The following is a 16258-nucleotide window of genomic DNA, read 5'->3' as shown; positions in this document are numbered from 1 at the left end:
AAGCACAAGGAATCTGATGTATCTGCAGTGCTTGAGCTAACCCCAGTAACCGACTTTACTAGTTTCACAATGGGAGGAAGGTTGGCCATTGTAACTTGCTGGGGCTGCACTGTGTATCAGTGGTTTATGATTATCGTACTTTTCTCCATAAAGGTTTGTAGAAGAGGACTCCATTGTGTTCACAACCTTCAGCTCATCAGTGCCGTTGTCTGGAGCCTTGTGGAGCTTTGCAATAGTGTGCTTTACAGAACGCTGTAGTAGTAAGTTTGTGTGTGACTGTGCACGCTTGTAGATGTGTGGGATTCAAAGTGCTGAGCCGAGCATTTGACAATGTTTTGTGATATATTGAAGTTATCACAGTAACCTAATGCTCAATTGAATGAAATAATAATGATAATAATAATAATAATAATAATAATAATAATAATAATAATAATAATAAAATATTTTAAAGCAAGATAATGCCCATTTAATGTGTGTGTGTATGTGTGTTTGAGAGAGAGAGGTGGGGGAGAGGGTTGTTGGTGTCAAATTCCAAGTGTTGCCCAATATTTCACAGCACCTTATCCAACTAACTACCTTCCCTGACTTCAATAAAATCAACCTCAAATTGTGCTATTCTGAAGCCGTTTAAATCCAATACAATGTTGAGGGTGAGGCTAGTTTTGTGGTCGCTTATACAATGTGACCTTGAAAAAGGACAATAGCAGACGCAACAATGGACATTAGAATGGCAAGTATGTTATACACTGTATTTTTGGGACGTATTGTGTACATTTTCTGCCAATTGTAAGACAGTGTTCTGTCTTCTAAAAAATACATAATAATACTTCTGTCCAAGTACAAGTAGAACCCTAATTCTCATTTATAGTTTGCTGCTTTATAAGACCCAAGTTATCCAATTATGATCAGTCTTGGATGATTATATTTAATTGTGAAAGGTGATCATGTTGAATCACTAACATGTGATGATGCTCTCTGTTTCTTGCTATTATCATAGTAGTAAATGCATTGCATGTGATAGGGCACCCTCATGTGGCATGATGTTACATCACAGTATTGTCTTATCTGCATTGTATTGGATCCAGTGATTGAGGTACATCTGAACATGCAGTGACGCAGGCAGACTCCTTGAGGTCTGGGCCCCCACTAAAGTGTGCAGTGGAAACAAGGTTCAGAACACGGACAGGGGACACGTTGGCTGCCGAACAATACAATGACAGCAATATTGCATCTCGGGTCCTAATCTAAATGCCAGCATTTTCCCAGCAACCGGTCTGTGTGAATGGCGCAGGACTATGACGCGTCACGCCCCCCTGAATTGAGCCTGCCCCCCCAGCGACCCCCATCTGCGGAACGCCACCCGGACGCCCCCTAGCGTGAACGACACAACGTGCCCCCACCTGTGTGAAGGAAACAATGCCCATCTGGCCACCCCTATGAAACTCTTCTGTGGGCGCCACTGGCCACGTCCTCACGTTGTCGACGCAGTACGCTAGCCGACTGACGTAACCAATCAGAATAGGGGTGCAAAAATGGCGGCGGTTGTAAATAATGTAGTTACTGCAATTGACTGTTATTGATAAACCAACAGGTTGGTGATGTATGCTATACTAACTATTGCCACACATATGTCGAAAGTTATATACTAATAAATCACGCTATATATATATATATACAGGCAAACGTCTTAGACTGTATTACAGTGTACACGGACGGTAGTTTGTTTCGAGTAATTTTATTTGATCTCAAACTTAAAAAAATAAAAGAAGTTGTTTTGAGCAAATCAATCTACTGTGTGAAAGGATACATGCCTATAGTTTCGTCTTAAATATGCAATTGCCGCTGGGAAATGAATTTTAAAAGCCGTATTGTTACGTAGTTGCACTATGACGTAGGAGTGACTCGTTTCAACGAACACAGACAGGACAACCGGCTTTAGTTTCCGTGCGATGTAATAAAGGAGATGTGAGTTTTATAATCGTTAACATTAATATTATTATGATGATGATTATGTATTTATTGGCACACGCCCTTATCCAGGGCGACTTAAAAAACAATACACAGTACAAAAAAAAATACAGAACAGTTCAAGGAGATTTTGAATCCAGTTGTTTAGATGCTTGTCGTAGTAAACTACAGTGAACAATAATATCCCAACTAACACACAACGTTGCGTGTTAACAGGGTATTCAGTTTAATACAAATTTAATATTTTATACAATAGAAGCAGATACCTTGATTGGGAGGTTTTTCTATATGTAGCAGCCGGGCCCTTGTTAGGGTTGCTACCTGGGGACCCCGAGGGGAGCGTCGTTGTGGGAGAGAGCAGCCAGACGATTTTTTAAATATCAGTTTATTTAGTTAATTAAAAACCAATGTACATGATTTATGTTGTTCTTAAAAATATATTAAAATGCATAGTTTAAATTGGATTAATATACACAAAACAAACAACCTTTTTCCACTCTCGAAACTCGCTCCCCACTGTCCATCCTTTCACCTGCACCGTCCCGGGATTGGCCACCCTGTAACTGGCGACACAGGGGCTTTAATTAATCATCAATTATCCAATTACACTGCACGGCAAGTGGACTGCAGGGGGAGAACACAAATTAAAACGTGCAAATATGAAATACGTGTATTTAATCAAAGTAATCAAAGTGAAAAAACGTGTAGTGGAGCTGAGACCGGTACATATACATAACAATGTATACATAACAAATCACATTAATTTCAGCGAAACGTGTGCTGTAGGTAGTAAAATAGATCTCCTAATAATCTAATTGTTTACCAAACTAGAGCAGTTTTGAGGTTGACAGAAAAGTAACAAATATAGTGCACATTTGATGAGTCACAGTTGAATATCAGAAAATTGCAACTTACTGCAACAACAATAACTTGCTATAAGACTGTACATAGTAAAGTACTGCACATTGGAAGTGTAATTATACTGTTTATTTTCCTTCTTCAATGTGGTATATGTAGTAGCAGTAAACTTTCCCTGTGATTTGCATATACTGGAGTAACATGTTTTTTTAATCTAAACAGGGGCACATTTGTAAAAATCTGATGTTTAGATACAGATAGCATACACATTGTCTGAATTTAACTGCAAAATATAGATTGTCATGATTGTTCTTCATTTTCTCCACAGGTCAAGTCAGTGTCTGTGGTTCAGCCTCACCACATCTTTGGCGTCCACAAGGGGGTGACTAACAACCTATGTTTCTCCGATGAGAAAACGGTCATCTACCCATCAGGAAACAACTGTGTTCTCTACAACATCAATGAGAAACAACAGAAGATCATTCCAGGTAACCGTTTCGTGCTCATAAATTAAATACTATACAATTTAACATCATGTTATATTTGACTCCCCCTTCTTTTAAGAAGTGAAAAGCAAACTCCCAATGGTACGAAATGAACATTTAATTGACTTTGATTTATGTGACTCTTCACCACTTCTTTCATGCTTTGTTTGTTTCCCTCAACGGAAAAATAAAAATGTCGTCTGTAAACCTAGTGAGTGTAAAAGCTTTTAGAATAGGGCCCTCTATGTCATTGTAGCACCTTTGTCCCATTTGCTCTGCATCATAACATTCATGAGGAAAGCTTGATTACATTTTATTGATGGTCAATATTTAACAAGTAAACAAAAAAACTAAAACCCCCTACAACAGGCACGGAGAGAAGTCAGGGCACGAAGGCCATGGCCATCAGCCCCAACCGACGCTACCTGGCCGTGTCTGAGATGGGGGACAAGGGCACCATCACCGTGTATGACCTAAAACACGAGCAGCACCAGAAAAAGAAGGTCCTGAGTGCCGGGGACTTCCCAATGCAGGAGTTCGTCTCCCTGGCCTTCTCCCCGGACTCTAAGTACCTTATCGGCCAGTCGGGGGCCCCAGACTGGACCCTCTACTACTGGATGTGGGAGAAGCACAAGGTGATGGCCTCGGTGAAGACCAGCATCACGACCAGTCCTGTCTATCAGGTACCGAGCAAAGCGTTATCGGGTAATGTCTGCAGCTGCACCAAACTGCTCCTACAGTTGTTTTTTTTAAAACTCTCTCTCTCTCTCTCTCTCTCCCCCCCCCACCCCACCCCCCCACAACCCACAGGTTAGCTTTAACCCTCAGAACAACACGCAGATCTGTGTCAGTGGCAGGGGGGTGTTCAAGCTGTACCACTACGCAGAGGGAGCCCTCAAACAGTCCAACAGCCAGAAGCTGGACGTGGGCAACGTCCTGTCCCATGCCTGGCTGTCAGACAAGCAAGTCATCCTCGGCACGGAGACCGGGAGGCTCCTGATGATGGAGGGTGGAGATCTGCGCTGCGAGATGAGCGTGGCTCCAAAGCCCACCACCAGAGACAGCCACAGGTACCCTACAGACAATATACACTGATGTACTGCTTATATGGGTAACACAGATCACTCTCATGGTCTTTGAGGTCTGATGAGCAGTTTATCGGTGCAAGTAAATTCTCAAATCATCTTTCTGCACTGAAGACACAATCACATATGACCTGTATGTGCTCTTCAAGACTGAGGACCCATGGAGGTGTTTGTATATCTTTGAGTCTAGATATACACACTGATCTGCCATAACATTATGACCACTGACAGGTGAAGTGAATAACACTGATAATCTTGTTATCATGGCACCTGTCAGTGGGTGGGATATAATAGGCAGCAAGTGAACATTTTGCCCTCAAAGTTGATGTGTTAGAAACAGGAAAAATGGGCAAGTGTAAGGATCTGAACGACTTTGACAAGGGCCAAATTGTGATGGCTAGAAGACTGGGTCAGAGCATCTCCAAAACTGCAGCTCTTGTGGGGTGTTTCTGGTCTGCAGTGGTCAGTACCTATCAAAAGTGGTCCAAGGAAGGAAAAGCGGTGAACCAGCAACAGAGTTATGGGCGGCCAAGGCTCATTCATGCACGTGGGGAGCGAAGGCTGGCCAGTGTGGTCCAATCCAACAGACGAGCTACTGTAGCTCGAAATGCTGAAAAGTGAATGCTGGTTCTGATAGAAAGGTGTCAGAACACACAGTGCATCGCAGTTTGTTGCGTATGGGGCTGCGTAGCCGCAGACCAGTCAGGGTGCCCATGCTGACCCCTGTCCACTGCCGAAAGCGCCTACAATGGGCACATGAGCATCAGAACTGGAGCACGGAGCAATGGAAGAAGGTGGCCTGGTCTGATGAATCACGAGTTCAAGGTGTTGACTTGGCCTCCAAATTCCCCAGATCTCAATCCAATCGAGCATCTGTGGGATGTGCTGGACAAACAAGCCCGATCCATGGAGGCCCCACCTCGCAACTTACAGGACTTAAAGGATCTGCTGCTAACATCTTGGTGTCAGATACCACAGCACACCTTCAGAGGTCTAGTGGAGTCCATGCCTTGACGGGTCAGGGCTGTTTTGGCGGCAAAAGGGGGACCTACACAATATTAGGCAGGTGGTCATAATGTTATGGCTGATCGGTGTATATTTCTTTCTTTGAACCTGCTTTGCTTTGTACGCACATTTCTGTATCTTCGTCTTGCCTCACGTTTTATGTTTGCTTACATTTAGCAACAAACAAGCTTACAAGTCATAAACAATCATGTTCCTCTGTGCAGTTTTTTTGTTTGTTGTTTTTTGACTTGCAGTCTTCTGTTGGTTTTCTAGATCGCAGAAGAAACATGTGGACGAGCCTGTCTCCGATGCCCTGTATCGCATATCTGCCATTGCTACCTATGTCAAGGGCTTTGCATGTGCCACTGGGCCGGGGACTGTCTGTCTGTTTGAGAAGACAGAGGGGAAGGAGCGCTACAGGAAAACCAGGGTGATCCGGGTGAGAGAGTATTTGCTGGTGGTCTTTTTCCTTAAAGACATCTTACACCCTTTAGAGAAGCAGAACCTTGTTTCGTCTAGATGCCTTTACCATGAAAATACTGTTCGAAATAATAATTAGGATATTAGACCTGTTACAGACTCCTTTTGTCTTCTTTCCAATGAGCCAACAGAAAGACTCAGAGTTCTCATCCATTTAGTCTCTTACAACACTCCCGTGCTCCGGTATGGAGGGATGGTATAAGAATCTGGCCTCTCTGTAGCTCCCCAGGCAGCGTAGTGACCGCGTTGGTGCATCTCTCCCCAGATTCCCCAGGACCAGTGCAGCAATGACCCGAGCAATGCTGAGCAGCAGGAGATTGCCACGCTGTGTTTCAGCCCCTCGGAGGAGATCCTGATTGCCAGCACGGACCGGGGACAGCTCTACAGCTTCACTCTCTCCTCTGCAGAGATGAGCAAGGTGCTGGAGATGAACTGCCATGCAGGCTACAATGTCAAAGTTTTCTGATCTGATGTTTCTAGCAGTTATTGAAAGACGTAGGTCGTGTTTTCATATCCTGAGCCCTAAACAGAATGTGTTCCTTATACAGCTGAAGACCTTCTGTTGTGTGAGGTTGTGCTTCACACCCCCAGGTGAAGAGGTACTCAATGCGTGCCATGTGTTTCTTTCGCAGGAGGAGCTGGTGCATTTCGAGCTCCTGTCCCACTCCTTTCACTCTGGCCCCATCACCGGCCTGTCCATCTGCATCCGTAAACCCCTTGTCGCCACCTGCTCCCTGGACCGCTCGGTGCGGATCTGGAACTACGAGACCAAGTAAGTCCAGTGATGATAGATCTGGAGAGGTAATGTATTCACTGTGGCTGCTGGAAACTCATACTACTATGAAAATAACCTGACGAGTATAATGAGTAACTCTATAAAGTACAGTGTAAGAGTGCAGCAAAAGTTTTTTATTTGTGTTCATCAGCTGTTTTTGTCTATCTTTGAACCGCCAGTGACTTGGAACTCTACAAGGAATTCAACGAGGAAGCCTACAGCATCGCACTGCACCCCTCCGGCCTCTACGTCCTGGTGGGGTTCTCAGATAAACTGCTGCTGATGAATCTTCTCATTGATGACATCCAGACATTCAGGGAGTTTAACGTGCACAAGTGCCGAGAGGTGAGTGCAGGACAGCCAACGAGAGAGCCGCCTCAGTCAGGAGCGGATGTCCGGTTGGCTGTCTCTTCAGAAAGAATGGATTTGTTTTGTGTGTTTTGTCTTTTTCTGTAAAACGCAGAATCCCTACCCCTTCTCACTGTTGTATCTAACAGGCACCTGAGGGAAGTCAGACAGCTGTTTTCTTCATTTACCCATTGGGTTTTAAAGCCAGACTCGCCTCTTCCCTCCCCAGGTCGCTTTCAGTCACGGCGGCCACATGTTCGCAGCGGCCAACGGGAACGTCATCCACCTCTTCTCGACCACCACCTTCGAGAACACGCAGACCCTCCAGGGCCACAGAGGCAAGGTAAGAAGGGCGTGAGCCACGGCCTGTAGCATGCTGTCAGTGTGGCACAGAGCAGCTTGCAAACCCCAGTTATAGTTAAGGGGAAACCCTGCCATATGTCAATCAATACATAAGGTTTTAACTGCCAGCTGGCCGTAGACCTGGGAGAGTCGCTGATTTGTCCTTCCTACCTGCCCCTCAGGTGCGTGCCATCGAGTGGAGCAAGGACGACAGCCGGCTGGTGTCGTGTGGGATGGACGGCGCTGTCTACGAGTGGAACACGCTCACCAGCAAACGGGAGTCAGATAGCGTGCTGAAGTCCTGCAGCTACACCGGAGTCACCCTCTCACCGGACTCCAAGACCGTCTTCGCTGTGGGCACAGACTGTACCCTGAAAGAGATCACAGACTCTCAGGTGTGTGTCAGAGTATTATATGAATAATAAGTGTATGTGGAGAAGAACGGATGTAGAGGCATTTATTTTTGTCCTTATTTATTGTGTGGTTGTTAATCAGTCATTTCCACAGGGCTCTCCTCTTTTTATGTTGGGGGATGGGGGTTAAAATGGAAGAGAAGGCAGCAGTCATTTCCATTTATTGGAAAAACATAATTTTTTTCTGAAGTGAAAGAAAATAAACGGGGAAAGGTGTATGAGGCTCTCTTGACGTTATTCTTGGCCACTGAGAGCTGTGAAACAAAATCAGCGCCTCTATTGTTAACAGCTGCCATAAATAGATCAATACCTGGCCGTGTTGACTCAGGCACTATTTCTGTTATCGTTATTCAAAGCGGCGCTGAAGTGTACAGCTCATGTGTATGCCACGGTTGCTTCCTAAGCAGAAAACTTAGTCACGAATGATAAATACACGTTGTTGTCTGCTTTGTTGTGAACAGAAGTGCAGGAATGAAACCCCTTCCCTTGCTTTTACAGATCCTGCGTGAGATGCAGTCGCACGGGGTGCCCTACACCAATGTAGTGATGTCCCGCTCCGGGCGAATGCTGTTCGCTGGCACATCTACCGGCACTATAAGGGCCATCAAGTACCCCTTGCCTGTACAGAAAGACTGGGTTGAATACCAGGCTCATGCAGCGCCCGTGACAAAGGTTCCCTTCCTTTCTATGTTAATATTAATGACTGGAGCCTATTACTATGATGATTTATTTGTATTAAGAGCATAATGGAAGGCTGTAAACTTTTTGCACAAACCTGTAAAGGAGAAGTCCAATGACCTTCAATGACAAAAGAAGAAATCCTAACATATTAATGACAGAACTTGCTTGGCTTGTCCCATGCTGCTGGCGGGGGTGTTTTCAGATGGCCATCACGCACGATGACCAGTTCTTGCTGACCAGCTCGGAGGACGGGTGCTTGCTTGTCTGGAAGATCAATGACATGGAAGGGCGAGGCCTGAAATGGGACACGTGGGCTTGCTATACCAAGGAGGTCCTCATCACCAAATCTGACCTGGAGGAGAAGGTAAAGATAGCACAACTATGCTGTTGAATGGCTTTGGCTGGGTTTTGGTTTGGGCTGGCTTTGTTGCTTTTGCTTGTCAGTCCATCTGAATATCACCTTGCACAACTCTTTTTCTAGAGCTGTTTAGTATGTGGAGACCAGGCCTCTGCTTGTATCGCAAACTAACGGACAGAAGAAAAAGAAATCGAAGGAGAACGCCTTGCATGGTTTTTGCTTTAACTGCTCTCTCTCCACAATCTGCAGAAACAGGTCATTCTGGAGCTGAAGATGAAAGTGGAGAATGTGAAAAGGGAGAACCAGTGCCAATTGCAACTGCAGGACAAGAACAACAATGACAAAATTAAGAAGCTGACGCAGAATTTCATTCAGGAGGTGGAGTCCCTGAAGACAAAGAACCAGGTGAGCTGGCACTGGGGCCTGTTCCCGTGGTGGTCTCTGCAGCAGCACTAAAATGACCATGGCTGTTGAAATGCATAGAAATAAGATCCATCACTTTTCTGATTGGATGTCTTTCTCCCCAAAGGTCCTCAGACGTGAGATGGAGAAACAGGCACTGACTCATGAGGAGGCGACGGCCGAACTGATGGAAAAACATTCTAAGGAGCTGCAAGATTTAGGTAATATAAAACTATTCACCAATGTGGATACATCATAGAGGTGACTGGGATATGCCTTTATCCATATTCAGTACATCAAAATGATGTTTAGTAATCCGTTTCTTGCATATTTCTTTATGTCACTGATGACAGCCAAGACTATTGGTGCTGAAGCGTGTTATAGAGTAGCTGTAGTGCAGAAGTTTGTCTTTCAGAGCAGACACCAACACTGCTAAAGGAAAATGACGTACAAACTTGATACAGAATATATAAAATCATGTCGGCTGAGGAGCTGAACAAGAACCCATTGAATCTCCTGATAGATCCTGGCTCCCTTTCTCTCTCTCGCAGAGTCTTCCAAAATGAAGATGTTTATCCGGGTGTATGAACAGAACTACGACCAGCAGGTGAAGTCCCAGCACATGGAGGCGGACTTCATGAAACAGCTGCACTTGATGGAGCACAGCAAGACTAAGGTGCTGGAGGAGATGACGGGGCACTATGAGGCCAAGCTACAGGAGAAACTGCAGATGCTCAAGCAGGTGACCTCGGGGACGTGGGGACCGTCAGAATGAGAGAAAGGGATTCTCATAGAAGGGTGGTGTTGGGGAAATGTGAGGATCCTTGGTGTGCAGAACATTATGTCTCAAATCTGATGCAAAAATAAATAGAAAAGGCAGCAAGATTTTAAAGAAATGGAAAATGCAAACCTTGTCTGATCTGACCTTCATGGGCCACAAACAGCAGGATCCCTCAGTGTGATTTGCCAGGTTTAGTGACCGATTGTTTAATTCCCCATTAAGATGCACTTAGAGGGGTTCCAGCTCACCTCCCCAGTCTCAGTCCCCAATACTGTCTCCCCCAGTGTCAGGAAGAGTTGCGGCAGAAGGAATGCCAGTTCATGGATTTCAAGAAGACGGTGGAAGAAGATGCAGACAGCGAGATAATGCAAATTCGCTCCACCTATGAGACACTGATCCAGGACATGAAGGACACCAACTTAAAACTGAAGACAGATATTGGGATCATAAAGGCAAAGGTGAGGAAGTAAATTAAATCAAATCCTCCCAACTGGATCATAATGAGTAATGGTAACTGGCAGCAGAGCAAAGCCTGGCCCTCAACCATGTGCTGAGAAGACCTTCTGTCTGATTCCTTCCTCGGTCTACAGTGCATCGCGGCCCACCTAAAACCCCATTCACACTGAAACAATTGCCGGCATTTTCTGTGTGAATGGGCAATTCTGAGTATTATTGATGAACCAACAGGTTGGCGTATGTAATGCTAACTATTGTAATGCACTATATACAGTGCATACGGAAAGTATTCACAGCTTTTCACTTTTTCCACATTTTGTTATGTTACAGCCTTATTCCAAAATGGTTTAAATTCATTATTTTCCTAAAAATTCTACAAACAATACCCCATAATAACAATGTGAAAGAAGTTTGTTTAAAATCTTTGCAAATTTGTTAAAAATAAAAAACAGAAAAAGCACATGTACATAAGTATTCACAGCCTTTGCCATGACACTCAAAATTGAGCTCAGGTGCATCCTGTTTCCACTGATCATCCTTGAGATATTTCTACAACTTGATTGGAGTCCACCTGTGGTCAATTCAGTTGATTGGACATGATTTGGAAAGGCACACACCTGTCTATATAAGGTCCCACAGTTAACAGTGCATGTCAGAGCACAAACCAAGCCATGAAGTCCAAGGAATTGTCTGTAGACCTCCGAGACAAGTTTGTATCAAGGCACAGATCTGGGGAAGGGTACAGAAAGATATCTGCAGCATTGAAGGTCCCAATGAGCACAGTGGCCTCCATCATCCGTAAATGTTTGGAAAGTTTGGAACAACCAGGACTCTTTTACTGCTACTGCCATACCTTTAAACGGGGAGATGATCGCACTTGTACAGACGCGTCCAGAGTGCCAGTCCGGGTCTGCTCTATGGATCCATATGCTTCTGTAGCGTCTTGTCCCCATGGCCCCAGCGCTCTTGCCGGCAGTCTCTATTTCCTGTGTGAATGCATCCTTGCCGGCAATTTTCTGGCATTCAAACCCAGTGTGAATGGGGGCAACAGGAAAAAAGCAGGCAAACATTGCCGGCAATGTGAATGTCAGTGTGAATGGGGCTTTATACACACATTTCAAAACAAATAGTCTGTAGTAGGCACAACAGGACGGTTCATACAATGGATAATTACTGCATATTTGTATGGAAACATCTGTGAACTCCAAGTTGTCTCTGCCCCTCTTGTTTGGACAATCAGGTCGGCAGCCTGCAGAAGAAGGTCACTGAGGGGATGGAGGATATCGACAACCTTCAAACAGATAATCAGAAACTCCAGGAGGTCATCACATTCCGGGACAAGGACATTCTGATTCTTGAGACAAAAATCCAAGAGAGAGACGAGACAATTAAGCAGAAGGTAAGATCTTCACAAAAGTTATAGCAACAAGAAAATAAAGTTGTAGTGAGTGGCACACTGTAGATTGCTTGGTGTAAATTTGCCAAGCCACCACTGCTGCGGAGCTCTGGGAAATGTATGATGGTGTGGGAAAGATTTCAAACCCAAAAGGCAATGACAGATTATATGAAACGCTATGAAACTCGCAGATGGCTCCCAAACCAACTCTTTGTTCACAGTTTTTGTGTGGTCAGTCTTCATTTATTACTCGGGACTAAGTGTCACAGCTGCTGACTATGAAAAGATTGCCCCCAAGACACCTTTGGAAACGGTATGCTAAGCATCCCAAAGGCTAACAATTACAAATGTACAATTTAAAGTATAGTTGGAATCATATTTATATTTCCTAAATATGTATATAATTAGGAAAACATTTTAAGCAAATCAGATCAGACATCTGGATTAAGCAAAACAACATTCAAACCATGTTAACCATGATTTCAACCCAGTAATTACCTCATGACATTCAAAACACCCCAGTTTGAGTGGCCATTCGAACGAGTATCTTCTGGGGAGACTAAAACGAGACCTTGTTTGTGTCTTCAGGAGAAGTGCATCGGGGAACTGAAGAATAAAATCCAGTCGCTGGATCAATTAAAGTATGTGCTGGAGTATAAAATTAAAGAGCTGAAAGAACAGATTGAACCAACACAGAAAGCTATCCGGGACATGAAAGAGCAGAAACAGGAGGTAAAGAAAAGGGTCACTGCCACACTGCCAAGAACGGAGTTCAGAAAAATGTGATCAGTTCCTGTGGGTTTCACGGGTCCTGTCATCTGTCGCTCCCTCTTATTATTGTGACGGGTAATCGATACACAAAAGGTAGTGAACTTAAGGGACTGAGCAATTGCAGAGCTGGAACACCTGGACAATGTTAGCTACTCTAGAATATGCTTTAATGGAATGTGTGTGTATATATATATTTTTTTTGTTAAAGAAGCTTTCAATAAACAGAAATCCGAATTGCGTAGAAACAAAGAAGGTCCCGGTAACGATGTGGTGTTTCTTGTCAGATGGATGTCGAATTGCGGAGCTTCAACAAGAGAAATTATCATCTGAAACTGGACGTCACGGCGCTCAATCTGAAACTCAAGACTATGGAAAAGGAGATGAAAAAGGAGAAGCAGAGGGTACGTCTCTCTTCCGGGAGTGGACCTCTCGGGCCGAGCCCACACCTCTGGATCTTCTCTGTATGTTCTTTGTGAATGTCAATGCTGTGTAGGGTTTTTCTGCTGTTTAAATGCTTTCTCCCTGCTCCAGGTTCGAGATCTGCAGGCAGAGGTGAAGAGGTTTAAAACTGACCTGCACAACTGCGTGGGTTTCATTCAGGAGCCCAGGAAACTGAAACACACCATTCAAGAGATGTACCACAAATACGTCCAGCTGTCCGATGTGGTGAGAGCCTCGTACATCAACTCACAACAGCCACAAACCCAAGTTCAGGAGCAGAGATGTGTGGATGTATCATGCATGAGTTGCAAGCGATGAGAGGAAGCTCAGACATCTGATGATGCGTCCCTAAACACACCTCAGAATCCCTTCAGCATTTTTATCTGAACATAGTTAGATCGCAAGAAAGTCATTGAGAACATTTTAATTTGATATCAAACTGGGTATTGACAGTGCAGAAATATTGTGCCATTTTCAAACTTTCCATCTCTCCCTCAAATTCGCCATCGATCAAGGCTTCTGATAAACAACTTAATGCTCGCTGTCTATTCCAGGTGGAAATCGAGGGAATGGATGCCGATGTCCAGCGAGAGTCCGTCTGTCAGAGAGAGCACATGGAGATTAACGTGGCCATGCTGAAGAAGCAGCTGGCCAAGGACTCGGAGAACCACAGAGCCCAAAACACCAAGAGCGTTCAGGTCAGACTGGGGTCACTGGCCACTTCCTCACTTTAACGTCATGGACTGCTTTTCTGTTGGATATACAAACATGGTTTATCTATTTACATATTGGCTTGTGTTTGTGCAGGAAAACTCCTCCCTCATCCAGGAGATCAATAATTTGAGATGTGAGCTGAAGCTGGTTCAGACTCCGCTTCATGACAAGAAAGCTACCACGGAGTTGAACAGGAAGAAGCAGAGTTGCACGGAGCTCAGAGGTACATTTTTGTGTGATCGTTTTCTGTCCCATTTACTCAAAAGCCTGCTCTCTCTGCTTAACTGGGAAGTGCCCTTGGCTTCACAAAGTAAGAGTTATCATCAGCTGGGGAGAGCAGCGTTATGTTCTACCACTGGGTGTCAGCTTTATTCCAGCTAATACTCAGAGCCAATATTAACAACAGGAAGGACGAATCGAGCATTAAACTTTATAATGGCACTGCAAGGTATTTTCATTTCCTTGGGGGGCAGGGGAAAAAAAAACACACCTTTTTCCTGACTTAATAAATAATGTTTTTAAACTGACCTGAGCATAATGTAGTGGGATTGTCTCTGTAGGAAAGTACATAATTGTAATGTGCATTAATCTACATTTGTTTTCTTGTTTGTTTTATTAATTTAATCATTAAAAACAACAACAGGAAAACACTTTTAATATGGTATTTAAAGAAGTAACGTCTGAACTACTTAGAGATAAATATTTGTTATATGTATGTTTGTTTTGTCCAGCTGTCCCTGCTGTCGATTCACCCAGTGCGGTGACCAAGACGATCTTTGACCTGCGGTATGGGGGGATCCAGCACCTGCGACAGGAGATCAAGGCCCAGGGCCACAGCCACACTCGGCGGTCCCCACACAGATACAGACTCCCAGTCCTCACCCTCTGAGAGAGCGGGCAGCCCCTGCGCCCTGCTGCACAGCCCACCGCTGCATATTCAACAGACAATAACAGCATACAACTCTATATACCCAGGGCCAGATATTCATAGGGTTTGTGCACCGTGCAGAGGGGTGATACCATCCAGACAGGTGATCTGTTCTCACTTGCCAATTAACGCCAATCAATAACACATCACACAAATCCACCAGGACTAACCCACAACCTCTAAAGTGTGTATATATGATAATGCATGTTAGTTTCTTTATAATCCTTGTAATTGTTATATTGTTGTGATATTTTGGTTCACATTAATGGTATGAGTAGTATGTTTTTCTGTTTTAATACTAGTTTATAAAACATGAACTGTTATCTCATCACACACAGGCAGTATTATAGTTTGGAAGTCCACCTTAGGTCACCAGCTGAAGCTCTGAATTTGGAAAACTTATATGACGATCACATCACATTCCGTATGTAATACAAAACCTTAGTTTCTAAAACGATACCTGTACCTTCAAGTGAAACGCACAACCTCTGTAGCCTGAATTGTGTATATATGATAATGCATGTTACCAGCAGATAATAATCCTTGTAAGCACGGGACTATAATGACACGACACTTCACGATTATCTACTTAACCCGTACATACAAATATGACGTATTGTACTGTGGCATGAGGCTGTCCACAACGTTATGCGATGATAATCGATCGACGCATGCTCCGTGCACTTCTCCCGTCAGTCCCACGCTAATGGTCTCGTTTAAATTGAGCAACAGACATTGAGACAAGAGTGATGTAAAGGATGCCGTACATGAAATCAAGATGGAGTCCAAGTTACAATACGAGTATAGCAACACCCCGACTAAAACCGGCATGAACTTACTTGCTCCAGGTGCTGCTGGTACTTGGACAGTTTCAGCTCCAGGTCAGATCAATGCGAGTCCCATCAGAAAGTGCTGCCCTGTCTCAGCAGTGCGCAGTAAACCGCTCTGTGTGATTCTAGCCCCGCAGAGTTGCTTCTCCAGCCCGGCTCTGTGCGCATTGTGAGCCGCTACAGCAGCCCAGCAGCAGCCCAGCAGCCTCCGATATGATCATCTGTGATCATTTGTTCCGCCCCGGGTCCAATGTGTGAGTGTGAGCGGAGCGGTATCTTCTGCTCTTCATAACTTTTTGAAACTGTCCTGTTTTATCAGATGCCTCCCCCCTGTCCCTGACTCAAGGTACTTTTCTTTCGATGACAGTCCTATCGGGTGAAAATAAAAGAGGTTTCCAAGGTGCAAAGCAATGCTTAGAAAAGGATGCCGTTAACTCCGCGCAGTCATGGGAGTGTGGGCTCTCTGCTTTATATATGGATGCATGTGTGCTGCGCCAGAACCAGTTCCTAACAGACGGGAATGGCCATACATACATACATACATCCGTCAGAAAATGATGTTACCTTCCGTCGCAGCACACATGCATCCATATATAAAAGCAGAGACACACTGAACACAACCTCAACAATGCTGGCCAAACAGGATGCAAAGGCAACATCTTTGGATTTCCTCCTTCCGAGATGAAGACAACAAATCCCTTTTGATAGCAGCGCAGAGCTGCGCCGGTGGGACGCGCT

General features: G+C 44.5%; 1 protein-coding gene across 1 annotated transcript; it reads left to right on the top strand.

Moving 5' to 3' along the window:
- Positions 1-3233: 3233 nt before the first annotated feature.
- On the top strand, positions 3234-15071 carry LOC136759436 (cilia- and flagella-associated protein 57-like). The gene is made up of 22 exons (XM_066714432.1): positions 3234-3317; positions 3684-3997; positions 4125-4384; positions 5678-5843; positions 6150-6302; positions 6517-6656; positions 6839-7004; positions 7237-7350; positions 7532-7744; positions 8261-8434; positions 8646-8807; positions 9051-9206; positions 9331-9424; positions 9755-9945; positions 10269-10442; positions 11681-11839; positions 12425-12568; positions 12892-13008; positions 13139-13273; positions 13603-13746; positions 13856-13985; positions 14494-15071. The coding sequence occupies exons 2-22, from the start codon at positions 3713-3715 to the stop codon at positions 14649-14651; spliced, it is 3435 nt and encodes a 1144-aa protein (XP_066570529.1). The 5' UTR covers positions 3234-3317; positions 3684-3712; the 3' UTR covers positions 14652-15071.
- The last annotated feature ends 1187 nt before the right edge of the window (positions 15072-16258 follow it).

Source organism: Amia ocellicauda, chromosome 9 (genome assembly GCF_036373705.1).
Source record: "Amia ocellicauda isolate fAmiCal2 chromosome 9, fAmiCal2.hap1, whole genome shotgun sequence".
Classification (NCBI taxonomy): domain Eukaryota; kingdom Metazoa; phylum Chordata; class Actinopteri; order Amiiformes; family Amiidae; genus Amia; species Amia ocellicauda.
The sequence above is the reverse complement of the archived record's forward strand: the minus strand, read 5'-3'. Positions and strand labels throughout refer to the sequence as shown.

Bases quoted from the DNA above. Each gene is read 5' to 3' on its own strand.
- LOC136759436 (XM_066714432.1), top strand. From the start codon at position 3,713: ATGGCCATCAGCCCCAACCGACGCTACCTGGCCGTGTCTGAGATGGGG. The intron at 6,303-6,516 runs GTGCTGGAGATG...TTTCTTTCGCAG, and splicing joins CCTCTGCAGAGATGAGCAAG to GAGGAGCTGGTGCATTTCGA. The intron at 13,986-14,493 runs GTACATTTTTGT...TGTTTTGTCCAG, and splicing joins GAGTTGCACGGAGCTCAGAG to CTGTCCCTGCTGTCGATTCA.